Source organism: Lemur catta, chromosome 2, assembly GCF_020740605.2.
Source record: "Lemur catta isolate mLemCat1 chromosome 2, mLemCat1.pri, whole genome shotgun sequence".
In the NCBI taxonomy this organism is placed as follows: domain Eukaryota; kingdom Metazoa; phylum Chordata; class Mammalia; order Primates; family Lemuridae; genus Lemur; species Lemur catta.
In genome coordinates this window covers 24,110,878-24,131,716 of record NC_059129.1, presented here as the reverse complement: position 1 = coordinate 24,131,716, position 20,839 = coordinate 24,110,878, and the positions used below count along the sequence as shown (strand labels likewise).

At 39.5% G+C, this 20,839-nt stretch overlaps 1 protein-coding gene across 1 annotated transcript in view; it reads left to right on the top strand.

Moving 5' to 3' along the window:
• Positions 1-20,839, top strand: part of BAIAP2L1 (BAR/IMD domain containing adaptor protein 2 like 1) — an 86,787-nt gene that overhangs the window by 15,177 nt on the left and 50,771 nt on the right. Inside the window, exons 2-3 of the mRNA XM_045541323.1 lie at positions 8,558-8,633; positions 12,964-13,050. Coding sequence (XP_045397279.1) covers positions 8,558-8,633; positions 12,964-13,050 — 163 coding nt within the window. The remainder of the gene's footprint in view (positions 1-8,557; positions 8,634-12,963; positions 13,051-20,839) is intronic.

Sequence of the window (20,839 nt, the reverse complement as noted above, 5' to 3'; positions counted from 1 at the left end):
ATGGGATACCACGGAGAAGTTATTATGAATAGGAAGAAACTCAGCCGGTTTGTATCAGGGTGGGCAGGTCTCAGAAGCATAACACTGAAGAAAAAGAGTAAGATGTAATTTCCAGTCACAAAGCAAAATTCTATATCAATCATTACTAAATTTATATGTGTGTAAAAGTATAAAACATGGGTTAGAAACTTAACAGCAGCCTTAAACCTTGGCTCCTCCTCGAGAAAAAAAGGGATATGTGAGATTTAAATGGGGTGGTTAAGACATGCTGTGGTTTTATCTGTAGTGTTTTAGTGCCTTTTCAGCAAAGGGAACCATTATGACAGTGTTAGCTGTTAGTAATTCTTATGGGGACTACAGGTTGTTGTGGATTCTTCTTTTTCTTTCTCCTTTTTGTTTTCTTAAGGGAAAGAAATGGGGAGGAGAGTCAGAAATATTTGTTCGCCCAGGTAGAACTGGTCTGTATTGTAATGCTATTGGAAGATTAATTACATTCACCAAAAATCAGGAGTAAGATTACAAGAAAGCCTCTAAAAAGAAAAATGCTGCAGAGAATCCCATCATTTCTCACACTAAAATAGTGCTCTGACATCATAAAAGCATTTTCATCTCACTTTATTTCACTATACCTTTGAAGGAACTATTGAGGCCTGGTTGAGGTTGGGAGTAGGGGGAGTGCAAAGGTTACTAGAGAAACTGCCAGGGCCTGACGACTCCTTGCTGCCTGTGAGACCTTTAGCAAGGTTTTAAAAGTTAACATCTCAAAGCTTCAGTGTCTTATCTGTAAAATGGGGATAATAGAAACCAAGACATTAGGATCAAATGAGACTATCCACCTAAAATCTTAGAGCAAGAAACATAGTAGCACTCCATAAATGTTAAAATGTATCTCAAATGGGAAAAAAATAGTAAAATAAATGTTCCTAACTGAATAAAGCAGATAATAACATCTCAATTTCCTTTGTACTATACCCTTCTTTAGAGGTTTTTTATTCACTATCTCCGTCATCCTGATACTGACACTGTGAGTTAGGAAAGCTGACGCCATTTATTTTCATATCACAGAGAGGTAGCAGGGGTTCCTAGAGGTGTCTGTGTAAACAAGAATGTTCATCTCCTTGAAGAGTTAACTAATATTTTAGAGCTTTTCTGTTACAACATTAAGTACTACAATTGGTTCAGTGTGTGTTGAGTGTCAAATGCTTTGAAGAGCACATAATAAGTACTCCATGATGGTAGGTTGTCTCATTGAACCCTCATACCCCTTGTGAGTTCAAAATGATCATTATCCCCATTTCAGAGAGGACTAGATCAGAGAGGCAGTGATGTGATTTGTCCAAGGATTCAAGGCCAAAGTTTTTTTCATGCCACATTCCCCACACCTCACTGGCCTAGTGCTACTGTGATGGCATGTTACAAATTATAGATAATGCAAGTTGATAGCTAATATGTATTAATACAGACTCACAGGGAACCAAAACATTATTCATATTTGATTGACAGGAAGCATTTTTATGTGTTTATATACACGTATTTGAATGAGTATTTCTGATCTAGCTTAATACTTTGCACAAGAACATCTCAGTTGTCTAATTTTCCTTGGCTTGTGTTCCACATTCATGGTGGGTGTGAACAGCATGACTCTAGTGACCATCTGTTAGCCCACAGGCAGCTGTTCCTTTGCCAAATTTGCTTACTAATACTTTCCCTAAAGGGAGAGGAGGTAATCAAGTATTGGTGATATTAGTCCAGGAACAGCAGCTTCCAACATTCAAGGAAGAAGGAAGCAAGATTTTCTACAAATAAAATCTATCTAGAAGTATCCTCAGTTAACCCTTGTTACAGATATTCTTGCCACATGGCATTAGGATGTGCCTTGATTAGCTGAGCATTTGTATCATTGCTGGGTTAATTTGTATGAGATTGTGCAGAATAAAATAATATATAAAATTTAAAGGATACGTATATTACCTGAATCAAGTCATAGAACTCCATATTTACTTAGAGATTCTTACATCACTTTTAAAGCTTATTTGGTGTAATTACTCACATTTGTAACTAAGAAAAACAAAGCACTGAAATATCAACGATTTGTCCTTGGTCATGTAGAGAACTGGAAAAGCAAACTTAAAGAGAAACTAATTCTTATAAATTTAAAGTCAGCTCAGTTTATTTGGTTACTCATAATTGCATTAAGTTATGCTTTATTAATTATAGATTAGTTATAAACAGTTAATTTATACACAGTTCCATATTGGTAATTTTTCAACAATGAGAAAGTTCAAATGTTAAAGAAGTTAAAACCATAAGATTGCATAATTCATTTTTCATAATTATTTATAATTCATAATATGATCTGTAACTCTACAGAGGCAGGAGAAATGCATCAGGTGAACAGACCAGCTAGAAATCTGATGAAAAGTACCTGTAGATTCCAGGGGGCCTGCTCCCCTACATTTTATTTAGAATAGCTAACCACTAATTTTCCAATACTGCTAAGCTTTTGCAGTAGAACCAATCCCTCTTCATACATGACTCAGCATAGGTAGAACAGTGATATTGCCAATCCATCAGCCTAAAATTTATTTTGTAACCATAGCTATTCATATTCTTCTCTGGATGGAAATGAAACTCATTCTGGTAGAAACCGGTTTGGCAAATTATCCTCCTTGCCAGGCAGTAAGTAGTTCAATATATGCTAAGTTTTTTTTTTTTGTTTTTGTTTTTTTTTTTTAACAAGATAGTGCTTCTTGGCCCATTTATATCTTTCCTATTCACTTTGTTAAGATATACACTTGGTATCTTAAGCCTTAGTTCTTAGTGCCAAACTTAATTTAAAACAGATTAGTTCATTACTGCTGGTGACTCTCAAAATTGTAGGCTGTTTAACAATTAATCTTCACAAGCCGTACCACTGCACTGAACTTTGACTCAAATACTGCCCTCCCAGAAAACATGGGACCCATTCAATTCACGAGTGCATCCTCTACTACTATCAGATTTCACAGATTGCAGAATACAGACAGCATTGCTTTTTTGTTCCTGGGTTTAAAAATAACATGTACTTCAGCTAAAATAACTAGATTAATGGCCAACAGCCAATATAGAAATGTATTTTCCACAGTTTAAAGAAGCCAAAATTTCTAGGGGAAAATTTTCGGTAATGGAACCTAAATACAGTAATAAAGAATTGAAGTATATATTTAACTTTTTAAGCTTAAAAACTCTTGTATTATTTTCTCTGAAGCTGATTATAGTCTCAAGTTTTAGTTAAACTGTTTTTTCCCCCAGTAGAATCATCTGGATGGTGATTTGTATTTGGTGTTAACTTTGGAAGTTCTCATTAGTTCCTTATCCTTTGGTATTTTTAAATGTTAGAATTATATTGTACATTTTAAGGATTATATCAGGAAATCAAATTGTACTTTCCCTTTATTTGGATAAGGAATATGTTAAAGAACAGATCTGGACTTCTTTCTGTGACTGCTTATACACTTTGGAACAGGGTTACCTCTGTATTAGTTCTATTATATGTTTTTACTGTCTACACTTAGCCTCATAAAAATGTTATAAGAATTTATAAAAATATATCTTTCAGATAGTTCTATCTTTATTAGAAAGCAGCCATTTTCTAATGAGATTATTAGATTTTAAAAATTATTTAAATCTCCTAGATTGCTCTTGGGAATGTAAAATGGTACTCTGGAAAAAAGTCTGGCAGTTTCTTATAAAGTTAAACATATACTACCATGTGACACTGCAGGTGAACTCCTAGGTATTTATCCTAAAGATGGAAAAACTTATGTTCACACAGCAACCTGAACATGATTGTTCATATCAGTTTTATTTAGAATAGCCAAAAACTGGAAACAGCCCAAATGTGCTTCAATAAGTAAGTGGATAAACAAACTGTGAATACATCCATACCGTGGAATAAATCATTGATAAACCCAATAACTTGGATAAATCTCTAAAGGGCATTGTGTTGAGTGAAAAAGCCAATCTCAAAAAGTCATATACTGTGTGATTCCATTTATATAACATTCTCACAATGGCGGAATTATAGATTGAGCTCAGAGGTTAGGACTGGTGGGGAGGGTGTGGCTCCAAAGAGGTTGCATGGTTATAGAAGGTATCATTGGACGAGGCATACATGGGAACTCTCTGTATTATTTTTATAACTTCTTATGAGTCTTAAACTATTTCAAAATAAAAAGCTTAAAAAAATAAAACCCCAAGACAAAGGAATTGCGAAGAGATGACAGAAGTAGCAGCTGTGGCTGTAGGTACCCAGTAGTCAAGCACTGAGACTTTGCCATCTTGCAGAGAGGACAATGGGGGAGTTGGCTGGCTTTGGAGCTTCTTGGCTACTGGTTGTGAATAGGCTCAAAGCTGCTGACTGCCTGCAGTCATACAAGGTGAGCAGACTTCCAGTTGGACGAGGCAGATTCACCTCGTGTGGTTTTTTTTCTTCCTTTTGAGAACACATTAAAATGATGGCAAAGTACTTAAAAACAAAAACTGTAAATCTGTAGTGCAAAGAGACCTGAAAGGGAAACATCAGTTGACAAAAGGCCTAGAAAAGAAATTCTGGATAACAGATAATGGGCAGAGGAGTGGCCACTGATTTAGCAGAACCTACAGAGAGGAGAACTGATGAGAGCTGAGCCATTCACCCCAGGGGACCCCAAAGGCTGAGAAACCAGGTCCACAGAAGGTGGGGATGGGGGAGGCACACAGGGCTGGAATAGGAGTCTAGTGTGCCAGGCGGTTGGACTCCTGGGTTCCCTTTCCTGCTCCAGCCACTACTACCAGTACTTCCCTCTGCTTGGCAGACCAGAGGTTCAGCCTTGAGGGTATGTTGAATCCAAGGAGTTCTAGAATAGGAAACAGTGGCCAGGCATGGAGGAGGTAAAACTCAGAGCTGAAAACAGAAGAATTCAGTGAAAATTACCTCTAAAGTATAGATTCCCAGCCCCCTTTTCGAAGGAAGAAGCTGCCCACCTGATGGTCGGCTCTCCCCTCCACCCAGTGGTAGAAAATTAGAAACTTCTCTGGAGAAACCCAGGGGCCTCTGGTTACTGTCATGCAGTCCTGCAGCCACTCTGAATAAAGCCTCCTAGTCAGCAGCTACCCTGTGTACATACCCACAGCCTCCAGCCAGCACACAGGGCTCTAGATATGAACTGACCATCAGCGGTCACCAGACATTTGAGGAGAGCCTCCAACATGAAAGACAGAAGGATATCAAACAATGAGAAGTAATCCGGAGATAATGTGGGAACTGGAATGAAACACCAAAAAACTACAGTTATTTTATTCAGATAGGAGATATTGCATCCATAAAACAAGAGTAGGAAGATGCTTTTATAATAAAATGAAGCAATCAAGAAACTTGAAAGCACTCATAGAAATTAAAAATATAATGGGGGCCGGGCTTGGTGGCTCACGCCTGTAATTCCAGAGCTTTAGGAGGCTGAGGCAGGGGGATCACTTGAGGCCAGAAGTCCAAGACCAGCCTGGGCAACACAGCAAGAGCCCATCTCTATCAAAAGTTTAGAAAATTAGCCAGATGGGGTGCTGTATACCTGTAGTCCAGCTACTCACAAGGCTGAGGCAGGAGGATCACTTGAGCTCAGGAGTTCAAGGCTGTAGTAAGCTGTGATCGCACCACCAGACCACTGCTTCAGTGACAAAGCAAGACCCTGTCTCTTAAAAAAAAAAAAAAAAAAAATTAAAAATATGATGGGTACAATGTATACTACTCCAGTGATAGATATACTAAAAGCCCTAACTTCACCACTATGCAGTATAACAATGTGACAAAATTACCCTTGTACCCCATAAATTTATACAAATAAAATTTTTTTAAATTATATCAAATTTTTTTAAATAGTAGAATTAGAACATAAAGTTGAAGATCTCTATCAGAGATGCAGAATAAAAAGAAAGTAGAAAATAAAAAAGATAAGAGGATTAGAGAGTAAATCCAGGGTATGTAAAATGCTCATCAGAGTTCCAGAAAGAATGCACAGAGATAAAACAGGAATGTTTTTCAGACCTGAAAGACATAATTTTTTCACATGAATAGGGCCCCACTGAGTGTCCAGTAAAATAAATGAAAAAATACCCATACTGATGAGACAGGCCATTATGCAACTTTGGAACACAGGGATAAAGAGGCTTCCAGAAATAAGCTAAAAAGAAAAAAGCACGTACAGAGGAACTGATAACTGACTTCTCAACAACTCAACTAGATGCCAATGACAGTGGAGCAATATCTTAAAAATTCTAAGGAAAATAGCTTTGATCTATTATGCTCTACTCAGCAAAATATCATTTGTCAATATAACAAAATAACAAATGTCAAAGTAAAGGTAATTTCAGACACAAGGGGACTCTGATTTACCTCTCATGCATCATTTCTTAGAGCATTTTTGTAGAGTGCTCTCCAGCAAAAGAAGAAAGAGGGCCGGGCATGGTGGCTCCCACCTATAATCCTAGCACTCTGGGAGGCCAAGGCAGGAGGATCGCTTGAGGTCAGGAGTTTGAGACCAGCTTGAGTAAGAGCGAGACCCCATCTCTACTAAAAATAGAAAAAATTAGTCGGGCGTGGTGGTGCACACCTGTAGGCCCAGCTATTCAGGAGGCTGAGGTAGGAGGATCGCTTGAGCCCAGGAGTTGGAGTTTGCAGTGAGCTAAGCTGACGCCACAGCACTCTTTTCAGGGCAACAGAGTGAGACTCCATCTGAAAGAAAGAAAGAGAGAGAGGAAGATGTGGATCCAGCTAATGAGAGCTCTGAGGCAGGCCACCAGAAAGGCCACGCTAGGGCAACAGTGTGGCAGACTGGGAACAGTCAGGCCAGACTGAGCAAAAGGACGGAAAGTCCTTGAAGGACATTCTGGAGGAAAAAATGGAGTGGAAGATAAGCTGACAATTTTATTCACTTGAAAAATAATATTGATAGACCTCTGCTAGGTCTGATGAAGCATGTGGAAAAATTTAAGGTAGATACATAGAAAACTAAGCAAGGGTGGATGAGACAATTATTAATCCCAGGAAAAACAAAAAGGCTTTTACCAAGAAAGGAAATGTAATCCTTAGTACATTGCTTGCATTGTAGTGACGAATATTTACAAAGTTATAGCAAACACTGACTGCTGATTTATCAGGAAAATGCCATTTAATTGTGTAGGAAGGATTGGAAAGGGAAAGTGGGTGGTGTGGAGAGCTCAGTCCTTATATATGGTAGTAGGAAGTCTGGAGCTACTGTCCAAAACTGAGAAATCAAGAATATTCAAAACCATGGCAGTAAATATAAGAATAATAGCTTAGTTGAAAGTGCTCTTGGGAGCAAGACCAGGGATGTGGAAAGGTTGAGGCGTGGGTTGTTTTTCACTATAAGCCTTTATCAAAGCCTTCATCACTGTTTGATAGAAACAAAAGTTGTCATGTTCTGTCTCGTAATTCATAAAGGAGAACCTTTTTATTCTGAAGGGTACATGTGTACAGTATCTGCCCCTTTGGATATTGGGTAGTTTTTCATTCTTTTTATCATCTAGTCGTCTATAAACAGTACACATTTGGGGAGGGGGGAATGGGACTTGATCTATTTGGAATGATTAATATCATGAAGCTCATTGTTCATCAGTGGAACAAATGCATACGATCACCATGTTTTCTGAGCCATGAAGTCAGAGCATCATAGGAGTGATTTGTTGTCTATACTTCATATACAGGGTATTTTAAATTTAGACCAACATTCTAATTAATTGCACATCTACTTGTCACAGCATCTGTCGCTACATATATAATATACTGATAGAGGAATGACACATTTTAAAGTGAAAACCGTGGATACTGCATCACGAAACCCATGAGGGAGCCATGTCTTCTCATCCTAGCTGTGCGCACGAGGCCTGGCACACAGTAGCTACTGCACGGGTCTTTAGTGAGTAAACCAATCACTAGAAACAAGTGCCAGGGGCCACCTAGAAAGAAGGTTCCAGCCAAGCCTGTGTCCTAGGCCATCAGCAACCACCCTATCTCCACCTCCCCCCCCCCCCCAGGAATTAGGCAGGGTAAAAACAAAATCTCTTGAAAATTTCTATTCTATTGACAGCCAGAACATTGCCCTTATAATTAAGTTCAGATAGCTGGTCATGCACACCTGTTTCTCAACAGTAGCATGACAACCATTAACGATCTACTTAACCCAAGAGAGTGTGGTTAGCCTCTGGGCCCACAGTCCCCGTGGGGTGTAGTGAGACCTGAATGTCTGCTGCTTGCTTGTTCCATTTATAGTAGGTTCTAGGCAGTCCCTTGGGCAACTGGAAAACTGGCAGGGTTACATACACCTTGCCACAAGCGAGCACTCCTGTTCCATCAGGTAAGGAAATGTGTTCTTCCTGATTTTTAAATCAGCATTCATTACTTTGTGGACTGTACTGTTCAGCATATGTAGGTATCTTAGGTCACACAGGGACAAAAATCTAAAGATTACTTGGTCTACTGCTTATTTTATTAATTTGTGTGTTTTGTTTATTTGTTTGTCAGAATGTTATGGAACAATTCAATCCTGGGCTACGAAATTTAATAAACCTAGGAAAAAATTATGAAAAAGCTGTTAATGGTAAGTCTTCCTGCATTTCTAAGTTGATGCAGTACATACAAAAGCCATTCAGTAAATGATTATTTTTAAATGCTTAATATTGAATTTTTTAAAATCTTTAAATGGTAGAAGTTACTTACAGTTAATCCACAGAACTTTGCAGTGATAGTACACAATATTAGTGTATGTGCAATGAGTCAATTGAATGATAGGCTACTATATGTAATGTATTTTAACTAACAAACCATCTTTTCTTTGACACAGCTCATTATTTTATATCATTGCTTTAAACATTTTTTCTATTTTTTTAACCAAATTCTTTGTAAACCAATAACAAATATGTATAAAATGTGTTCTTAAAATACTTACATGTTAACATCCTGCAGCACAGGAATTAGTCTCCTTTTATTTATATAGAAGAATTTCTTGTCTTTAGATGTATCACTTTTTTTAAATCTTTTTTGGGGGGTGTATCACTTTTGATAGTAACATGAGAAATAATATTTTTAGCGTGAATGGGAAAACATCTAAATTAAAGGTTGGACTTAGATTCTCATTTCAAAATAAGTGCTTCATTTAAAATGAATTTGAGTGTTGGTATTGAGTATTGCCTCAGGTTTTTGTTGCTAGTTTGAAGAAGTTTCTGTGGAGGAAGCTGATATACCTCTATACATATGTTTCCCTATTAACGAGTGAATGTTGTTATAATGCGTTAGTGATCACCTCAAAAACTTAAAATGCTAACAGTCACCAAATTCTAACATGGTCAGGACAATTCTCCCCGTACAGCAAGTGTCACCCCCAAAATATTCAGACCCCAGTTTCACCCTCTACCTTGGCTCACTAAGACCACCAACTAACATAAGTAGAAAAGTTAGTTTCCCACAGTTTTAGATTTGAAGGCGGCTTTGGATCAAGTTTCGTGTCATTTACTTATCTCTCTGTCTCTCTCTCGCCACACCCCACTTTTGGTTCCTCCCTGTTGATATTTGGAGACAAACCTGTGTCCTCAAGCTCAGCATGAGTACATCCCAAGAAAGGGGGTGCTTGCTGGACTGTGGACTTGGGGTAATTAGGAGCACTGTTGTTGTAGTCACTGGAACAATAAACTGCTCATTTACTTTCTTCTGCATCTCTGTGTTTTCTTGCCTGATGCTTTCTGCACTTTCAGTGTCAGGAAGCGCAGTGGTGTGGGATTTCCCTCTCTCCCCTCCAGCAGTATCAGTGACATCTGTGTCCCCTTCATCCAGAGAGCCAGAGCCTTGCACTGCTGACTGCCTCAATGATTGCTTCGTCAAGGCCACAAAGTCATTGCTTTAGACGTCCTTGTGAAGTAAATCACTGTGACCTGCAGTGTTTTTCTTTTCTTTCTAGCATGAGCTGCCTCTCTGAGGCAGAGTTTTACAAGGTGAGTCAGTGAGCTGCCCACAGCTCAGCCTCCTGCTAACAAGGCTTCTCCCCAAAGGTCTCTTATCACTTTAACACCTCCAGGGGAGTATTCTGTACTTTATAAAGTATTCCCAGAATTTATACAGGCCATCTGGTTGTACTTTGCTGAAGCCAATGAGAAATTCAGATAAATTAGTAAAGTCCTTGGTAAGAATTTGGAGGATAGTTGAGGCTGCCAGATGTTCAGTCAACAGTTAGAACACAGGGCAACATGTGAATGGCTGAGAGCGAAGTATAGACCAGTGTCACAGGAATTTGAGCAGCGGGGTCAGTGTGGATGAGCAGGCAGGAGGCCTGCAGGAGCTGGCTAACTGACAGATGCTGGGCTTCTGCATGTAGTCACTGCCTCGGGCAGAAAAAACAGCAACTAAGCCAAAACCTGGGGTCCACGCTGGCCCAGGTAAGATGCTGGTGGGGAACAGGATGGGTGGGGTCGGATAGCACATGCACTGGAATGCAGTGTCAGCCATCTCTTGCTGTACCAGCAAACTTGGTGGCTTAAGACAATGTAGCTTATTATTTCTCCTATAAAAGCAGCCTGTTCTCTGGACCCCTGGGGCTCACTCCTGAAGCTTCGATCAACTGGGACCTGGGCTGGGGGCTGGGTGCACTCTGTCCCTATGGGGTCTTTCCCCTTCAAGGAGGCCAGACTGGGTCCTCATACCATATCAGTGGTGTCCCAAGAGAACAAGCCCCTGTGGGAGTCATACTTGCTGTTAGCCCATTGGCCAAAGCAAGTCACATGGCCAAGCCACCTGTCAGTGTAGTAGGGGACCCCATAGGCTGGGAATTCTGGGAGGAGTGATTCACGGAAGGTCGTTACTGTGAAAACCTACCATGAGCTCCAGGGCTTATAACTGTGGGCAGTAAGAGGCCACTGAAGGCTTTTCAGCATAACAGTAACCCAATGAAACCATATTTTAAGGAAAACTTGTCAGGTAGAAGTATGTAGATTAATCTAGATTGATTAAGTAGTTGGCCAATCACCGAAATAGAACTAAAATGCTTCATTTCTTAAAACAACAAGTAGTAGAAAATACCTTAATGTGTTCACAAAGGCGGGTAAAATTATGAAAATATTTTGTCATTTTGGCTAAACTGTATAATTTTTAAGTTAATTCAGCTTTTTATCATAATAGCAAAAGATTTTACAAGACTGAGAAGGTTACATGGTTTTAAACGGAAGTCAACAACAGTTAATGAAAAATTTCACTTTAATGTGTGGATACAAACCAAAAATTTTGTTTAAATATTGTGTAATCCTGCATGCCATTCTCCCACTAATTTGCTTTTCACTTTATCAGAACTTAACAATTTAAAATCTTAATACTAAGATATTACATATATTAACTTGACAGTTTATTGGCTACACACCTTGTTTTTAGGTGGTGTCCCTTTTTCTTCAGTTCTGAGACCACAAAAAGCACCATAATTTAGAACCAAGGAAGTGAAGTGTCCTAGCTGGAGCTGTGTACCCTGCCACTGACTCACTATTGACCTTGGGCACGCCCCAAAAATATCTCCAATCCTTCAGTGAACCCAGCCGATAACATTACCAACCCACGTCTTAACATTGTCACCAGATTAAGTAATGGCTTGAAAAGTCCTTATAAATGCTAATTGCTATTGTTCTTTTCATAATTACACTTTAAGGTTACTCCTAGCCTTATAAAATAATAGTATAGCATAGCATTACATGCCCTAAACTTGTATACATACTACATATATAGTAAAAGCCATAACTTCTATAAATTTTTAATTCTATAATAAATGCTACAATAGATTAATTTTCCAGAAAAATACTACTCTTTTCACTTCCAATACCTTTATTTGGACCTGTACATGAATTAATTCTGTGCCCCCCACATACACACACCTTTTTTATGCTTGCCTTTTAAAATCCACGTTGTTAGAACAGCACCCATTATACATTGGGCCACAGCACTGTATAAGCCATTGTGGCCTCTGGTTTTTCTGTCGGTGAAAGGAAGCAACTGGACAAGGGGATTCCTGAGGGCTTTTTTAGCTCCAAAATCCTCTGGTCTCCAAAGTTCCAGGAGAAACTGATTTCTATGTATGAGTAAAATGAATGATTTTCTCCATAAACCATACTAACTAGGTCTTTTGAAAAATTTGTTTATGGTACACCTTCAAGCCCCTCAGACCCAGCTTGCAAAGAGAAAGAAGCAGTTGGCACTAGGAGCTACTGTTTTTCATCCACTGCTCACATTTCAGGGCATTTCATGGACGAGCAACCTTTGTTTCAGAAAGAATAAGTAATTTGCCAAAGGAGGGCATGTGGTTATAATTTAGTCTTCAGCATCAGTTTGAAGGGAGAAATATTTTTAAGATAATTAGAACCCAGCTTATATAGCAATAAAAATTTTCCTGTCTTTGCCCAAAAGGAAAAAAAAGAAAAGTAAAGCATTCAGTTATTTTTCAGGCAATTCTATTGTTTTCGGAATGATAATATATTTCATGGATTTTTCCCCCTGGCCACAAATATAGTATGTTGGTTGGTTGTGATTCAGAATGTCTTTTTCAATAGAAAAAGTAAATATACCATTGAAGGACCAAGTTCCTAGGCCTCACCTCACACAAGTCCTTCTAACTAACATGTTGCAGACATGTAGTGCTGTAGAATAACCAGTTTGGAAAAGATTCTTTGCTGGAGAGGATGTGTTCCCAGCCCTCAGTGTCAGGGACACATCCACTCTGAGACTGGCTTCAGGAATAGGCAGGACCTTCTCTGGACGTCTTGCACCAGATGCTGAAGGTTCCCTGGGGCTGGCCCGAGCTGAGGATCCCATGAGACTCCCCCATGAATAGGTCTTCCCCCCAACCCCCAGCTTCCTCCTTCCTTGTCTAAGTGATGATTTTGTGTTTCACCTTCCATGTCTAGCTATGATCCTGGCAGGAAAAGCCTACTACGATGGAGTGGCGAAGATTGGTGAGATTGCTACTGGGTCCCCCGTGTCAACTGAGCTGGGTGAGCTGATAGTTCCTAATACATAAACCAAACTTCATCCCCATGAACCCTAATAAGAATGCATGAGGTACCCCAGTCGAGAATAGAAAAGGAGCTAGACCATGGTCTGTGGAAACTGAGGCAGGCCAGGCTGGTGCCCGAGGGCCAAGGGGAGGGACTGCAGCTGGGTAGTTTCTGTGCCAGCCTCTCTGCTCTCCTAGGAACTTCAGCTTCTGCGTTGAGTCCCTAGGAGAGGAGTTTGACCTACATTCCCTCTCGATGGGGGAGCTGGGCCTCCAGACTGTGGCAGGAGTGTTTCCTGTGACTCACCTAGTAGAAAACCCGACTCCTTTACGTCCTGCTCTTGGCTCTCGCAGCTTCCACGGTTGCCTTCAGTTGTGATTTTTCCGGTTTTGCTGGTATGAATCGATCTCCTGTGCAGGCGCAGAGGGCGGCCACACCCTGGGCAGGGGATCTGGATTTCTGTTTACAGAGCCACTTCACTCATAAGGGGGAAAGGTCGCTTTTTAAATAGTCCCACGCGTCACCCTCATTTTAAAAACTTGCTAAATATGTTTTATTGTACAAAGGATAAATTTCCGGCTTAAAAATGTTTATCATAATTTGAAAGGTTCAGAAAACCCGAGGAAAAGAAGAGTAAAGTATGTGTGTGTTTAAAGGAAAGTGCAGCCGTCTCCAGTTAAAAAGTGGGAAGGGGAGCAGAGGAGGAGCTGGCATCTCTGCATCCTGGAAGGAAGGTGCAGACAGTTCACACCATTTCACACTGGGTTGTCTCTAGGGTTTTCAGGATTGTTGGAAACTCTTAACTGACTCAGAGTGGATCTGGGTTCTCACTCACGTTCTTTGACAACTTTGTGCTCGAGTTTATAAAGCTGCAGACACAAAGTAGACTATACACCAGAAGTTACGCCCTATGATGAATAAGTCAATGTGCCATAATTAAGAGACTCGATTACATGGAGAAGTTTTTAAAAATTCTGACTTGTGCCCTAGTGGGTGCCTTAACTTCTGCATGTTCTGGCAAAGACAACTGTAGTAACTCTGGTCAATCCATTTAATAAAATACAGGCTGCTGTGTGTGGACAGAAGCAGATAGCAAACCTTAGGATGTTTAGGGGAGTAGTTGAGATGATTATAGGCTTCCAAAAATAGGACTAAATTAAAAAGAAACATCCTATTTGTGTCATGCATCAGAAAGAAAAAAAAAACATGTGTGACCCTCACATTAAAACATACGGTGCTCTGATTCACCGGCATGCAGCTTGCCTTTTTAATGTTTTATAGGTCCTGCCACTGTTTAAATAAGACTTCTGTTCCACACCTTACTTTATTCAGCTGTGAGTTCGTGGTGTTGAATCAACTATTTCCACAGCAACAATGTTGTTATAAACACAGACTTAGAACTTCAGTTTCAGTGAGGAAAATATGTTGTGATGGTAAAGTTTCTTTCATTTGGATATGTATTTTATTTAGAGGGAACAGGAAATAACTTTTGCTTCAAGTTTTATTTTATAACTTTTGTTTCAAGTTGTCCTTTCACTCATATTCACTAGCTCATGTAGTTACTGATTTTCCACTCCTTTACAGCAATTTCATGATAAAATACTGTCTCAGGAAGAGTTGCTTTTGGAAGCCTAAAGTTAACTTCTTTGACTCATGTAGGTTTTATTTTGTTGTTGATAAAGTTTAGACTAAAATACCACCCTATATTTGTTTAAATTTCCTATATGGAAGAGTAGTGGACAATTCATAGACAAAAAGAAAGACCAAAAGTAGATTGTATTATTTTTCTCATTTCCTAAGATTTTATTGTCTAGTTACTGCCTTTTGATATTGGTATTCATAACTTCATTATGAAACTTACAAATTTCATAAGAGAAAACTTGAAGAGGTATATTACGTATGTGAAGATCATGAATCATTTTTGGATTGGCCTCTATTAGTAAGACAGAGCTACAGCAGCATCATTTCTGAATTCTAGCTGTAGATATTTCCATTTAAACATCTTCTAACATCAGCTCACACATTGCTGTGTGAATAATTTAGGATGCTTTAGCCCAACAAAATACCCAATTAATAGTGATTTAAGCAGTAAGCATGTTTATTATTCCATGTAAGGCTAGGAGAAGCACGTTCCCAGTTAGTCAATCATTACTGAAGACCCAGGTTCCTTCTCTCTCTCTTCTCATCCTCATGCTCAGTTCCTCATGGTGCCAAGACGGCTACCATTGCTACTCCAGCCATCACATCCTCTCTCTTCCCAGTTGTCTCCAAAGACAGGGAGGGGGAATTTCTTCTCAGGTGTGCTCTTTTACAAAGGAGATAACCTTTGCCCAGAAGCCCCAGCACACAGCCCCTCATTTCCCACAGCCCAATTTAGATCATACTCCTATTACCCAGCTGCCAGAAAGCCTTCTCCAGCATGGTAGCCAAGGAATACAGAGGAGGAAAGGACATCACTGTTAGGAGATCGCCTGATGACAGCCCTGACATCAGGTGTCTCTAGTATTAAAGGTCTGTTTTCAACAACCTTCAATGAAAGGAAGAACTTAAAGAAATTTTCTCGCTTTAGCCGTGCCTTGGATGTACATGGTGCTTCTGAGTTTTGTGTATGTCTCTGATTGGAATAACGTTTTTCTCCCACATGGGCCAGAGTGTGCGTGTAACTGTTGTTTTTCCTGGTTCCTTTTTCACTTAGTTCTCCAGAAGACCACAGTCATTCTTCCCAGTCTGTTCCTATTTGGGAAGCGGGAATTTAAACACTGGGAAGAGTAGGGTATTAGTGTAGTTGGTTTTTCCCCCTGCCCTTATGTTTTTGTTTTTTAATTTTTAAGTCTTTGGGTATCTTATAACAATTAAATGGTGCATTTCCCCTGCCTCTGTTTCACTCCTCTCTTTCCTTCCCCTTCTTCCTCCCTGCATGGTCTGCTTGGCCGCTGCTCCCACCCATGATTCCCACAGCCTCGTGTTGAAAATTGGGGGAACAGAGAAAATGAAAACCATTACCCTCATATGAGCACTTGATCATTGCTGTATTTCTTTCCAGTCTTTTCTTGCAATGAGTATGTTCTTACACAGTGTGCCTACAATTGCCTAAACTGCTTTTTCCCCATGAGCAGTTTAAGATGTCCATGTTTACACAGTAGCAGTAACAGCAAACATAAGGGCTGTATGCCGGCCCAGGGCCCAGCACTGTGTGTGTGTTGTCACTGAGTTCTCATGCAGCCCTGGGAGTTGGCTGTAGGTGCCTGTACTCTCTCTCTTACAATGAGGCCAGCACGGTGAGGTGACTTGCCCTAGGTCACACAACTAGTCAGTGGTCTGACTTTGGAATCTAAACTCTTCACCTCTGCCCTGTGCTGCTCTTCACTGAGGCAAAGGGAGCAGGAAAGAGCCAGCCAAGAAGGGGTCACTGAAGAAGAACATGGGACCTCCACAATGGGGATCTTTTCAAGAAGGGGATGAGAAGTTATCATTAGCAGCAGAGTGGGCTGGCAGGTGTAGGGATTAGCAGTCACCAGTCCCTTGGAAATGGAGGCTTCCCTAGGGTTCTGACCATAAACATCAGGCGTTACCAGTTCAGGATGATAGGCTTACAGAGAAGTAACATATGGGAGTTTCTTTGGAAGTATTGCTTAGCTTCTGTACTGCTGTGCTTCCATACAGAAACTCGGGTCTCATTAAGTGTCCACTGTGTGCCACGTACTTCATCTCTCATCTCACTTCATTCTCAGAAGCCTCCTGGATGACTTCTTCCTGGGTGGTCGCAGGGTGCAGTGTTCCCTCAGGGTGGCTACAGGCTGTAAGGGTAAACTTGGCCATCACCTCTTTCTGCATGGCGGTAAGAGATAACCTCCATGGGTGACCACATTAAGTCACATGTCCCTAGCAATGTGTTTTGCAGCCAGGCAACACTGAGCAAGGGTTACGGAGGCAGTCACCCTCCAAGAATGGTAGGGATGTCAGTGCTACCTGGGCTTCAGGGCTCACTCCACCCAGCTGGAGCTCAGGAGAGATCCTGTGATCCAGGACGATGAGGTCAGGCCAGATTTTACTTTCCTCTGAGACTCTGCCAGATAGTATGCTGCCTGGCACCTAAGAGATGCTTGGTAAAGGTTACTGTTGTTACACAGCTGTTGTCAATTTATTGTGTGACCTTGGGCAACACTTACCTTCGTAAGTGGATTAGTCATACCTAAAGTGGATGATGGCCTCACCTTGCAGGTTAACGATGAGGTGCGATGATGTGCCTTGTGGCTTCTGAAATATCAGTGACTAGAAAGATACCTTTCTATTGCCACTTCACACACTCACAAATATTTGAGAACTTAAGAAACAATACCAGTTTTCTTCATTGACATTTTTCTCTAATTTCTTAAATGGTACATTTAATGCATTAATTTTAAATATAGGCATTCCTGCTTTGCATGGTAATGGAACCACAAAAATATGCAAGTTGAAACTATGCAAAGTCATGTTCTTATTCAATAGGAGAAAATTATGATTGCTCTGTGACCTTTAAAAATGTTTGTCAAGAACATCAAAAGGCAGTGGCTAATGCCTATAGTCTTAGCACTCTGGGAGGCCAAGGCGGGAGGATTGCTCAAGGCCGGGAATTCAAGACCAGCCTGAGCAAGAGCAAGACCCTATCTCTACAAAAAGTAGAAAAATTAGCTGGGTGCGTTGATGTATGCCTATAGTCCCAGCTACTCAGGAGGCTGAGGCAGGAGGATCGCTTGAGCCCAGGAGTTTGAGGTTGCAGTGAGCTGTGATGATGCCACTGCACTCTAGCCTGGGTGACAGGGGAGATCCAAAAAGAGAAAAAAGTTTGTCAAAAACATTAAAAATTCTCTCATTGTCACTTATAAATGTTTTGGGAAATGGAAAAATAGTAAAACTAATATTTAATTAGAACACTGTAATTTAAAGTATTAGAAACACTGAGAATTAAAGTGTTTTTATTTGGAAAAGTCTTACAAAGGGTGATTTCAACAATGCTCGCTTGCTGCCTTATTCTGTGACTTACAATACAGAGTGAGCATCTTTTCTAAGCTTTCGCGAATTGTCGTACTCCTTGCTAAGTTTGGATCAGCTTCCAACATTTTAGCCTTTGTGATTTCAGTGTTGTGAAATATCAAGAGTTGATTTAATGTGAAGTATCTTTTTGCTGGCATCACTTTCTCTAAAACATGTTCATCCTTTTCATCACAGTCACTTTGCTCAATTATGTTGATGAATTTTGTCTTCGCTCGGTTCCTGTAGCTATACATCTGTCTTTCAAAGGGCAGCAGTGTCAACAGTCTCAGTCAGCTATTTCTTCCATAACTCCATTTATGTTTGACTCAGTATTATCACTTTTCATTTCTTTGTTGCATTTTCTACTTTGTTGGCCAGTTCCTCTTTCAGTTATTCATTTTTGTAACGTGACCTGTGTTATCACTGGAAGACAAGGAGGCCACAGAAGTACACACTCTGCGGTCTGTGGGTGCTCTATTGGCTATCCTTGAACTAATACCACACTGTTTTAATTACCGTAAGTGTATAATCTTGATCTCTAGTAGTGTAAGTCCTCTAGCTTTGTTCTTATTCTGTATTACATTGGCTATTCTGGGACCTTTGCACTTACGTATATTTTAGAATCAGTTTGTCAATTTTCACTTAAAAAAAACCTCTTGATTTTGACTAGGAATACATTGAATTTATAGATGGATTTAGAGAGAATTGACATCTTAACAGTATTGGATCTTCTAATCTGTGAAGATGGTATCTCCTTTCATTTATTTGAGATGCCTTTAATTTCTGTCAGCACTACTTTGTATTTTTCATTGTAGAAGTCTTGCACGTTTTTATAGACTCATTCTTAGATATTTATGTTTTGTCCTATTATAAATATTTTTAAATTATTTTCTAATTGCTGATTCCATTGAGTTTTTAATTTCAGTGACTATCTTTCATTACTGTAAGTTCTATTTAGTTCTTCCTTTAAATCTGCACATTAATTTTTTATTATATTTATAACAGCTTAAAATACAATTTGTCCATTTAAAGTATACAGTTTAGTGGGTTGTAGTATATTTACAAAATTGTGCAATAGTTACCATAATCAACTTTAGAATATTTTATCACCCCAAAAAGAAACCCTGTACCTTTTAGCAGTCATTTGCTGTTAAACCCCAACCCCAGCCATATGCAACAATTGATATACTTTCTGTCTTTATAGATTTGGTTATGCTGGACATTTTATATAAATGGAATCATACAATATATGACCTTTTGTGACTGTTTTTTTTTTTTTTTTCACTTAGTATAATGGCTTCAAAGTTCGTTCATGTTGTTGTGTGTGTCAGTAGTTCATTTCTTTTTATGGATGAATAATAATCCATTGTATAGATACATCACATTTTGTTTATCCATTTCTCAGTTGATAGACATTTGGGTTGTTTCCACCTTTTGGCTATTAAAAATAATGCTGCTGTGAACATTGATGCACAAATTTTGTGTGCGCATATGTTTCTCCTTCTCTTGGATATACTTTTGACCTTGAACAACATGGAGGTTAGGAGCACCAGCCCCTCTGCAGCCAAACCCATGTGTGACTTTTGACTCCCCCAAAACTTAACTACTAATAGCCCACTGTTGATCAGAAGCCTTACCAATAACATAAACAGTTGATTAACATGTTTTGTATGTTATATGTATTATATACCATATTCTGACAATAAAGAGAAAAGGAAATGTTATTAAGAAAATCATAAGGAAGGGAAAATATATTAATACTTACTATTCATTAAGCGGAAGTGGGTCATCAGACAGGTCTTCATCCTTGTCATTTTCACAGTAAGCTGAAGAAGAGGAGGAACTGGTCTTGCTGCCTTGGGTGGCAGAAGCTGAAGAAAATCCATGTTTAAGTGGACCCACAGAGGCCAAACCCATGTTGTTCTAGGGTCAACTGTATACTTAGGGGTGAAATTGCTGGCTCATGGTAACTCTAAATTTAACCTTTTGAGGAGCTGCCAGACCATTTTTCAATGTGACTGTACCATTTTACATTCCTACCAGCATTGTATGAAGGTTCCGATTTCTCCACATCCTTGTCAACACTTGTTAGTGTCTGGGGTTTTTTTTATTATTATTACAGCCATCCTATAAATGATTAGATGCATCATATAGAGTGAAGTAGTATCTTACTTTGGCTTTCATTCGTATTTCCCTAGTGACTGATGATGTTGAAAATCTTTTCATATTCTTATTGGCCATTTGCATATCATTTTTGTGGAAATGTCTATTCAGATCTTTTGTCCATTATTAATTGAGTTATTTGTCTTCTTATTGATTTTGCTATTTACTTTTTTTTTTTTCTTTTTTTTCTTTTCTTTTTTTTTTTTTTGAGACAGAGTCTCACTCTGTTGCCCGGGTTAGAGTGCCATGGCGTCAGCCTAGCTCACAGCAACCTCAAACTCCTGGGCTTAAGCGATCCTCCTGCCTCAGCCTCCAGAGTAGCTGGGACTACAGGCATGCGCCACCATGCCTGGCTAATTTATATAAAAAAATATATACATATATATTTCTTTTTTTAGCTGTCCAAATCATTTCTTTCTATTTTTAGTAGAGACGGGTTCTCGCTCTTGCTCAGGCTGGTCTCAAACTCCTGACCTTGAGCAATCCTCCCTCCTCAGCCTCCCAGAGTGCTAGGATTACAGGTGTGAGCCACCTCGCCCGGCCTGCTATTTACTTTTAATAAAGTTTTGTTTTATGTTTTGATTCCTTTTGTCATTTTTATAGTAATTCC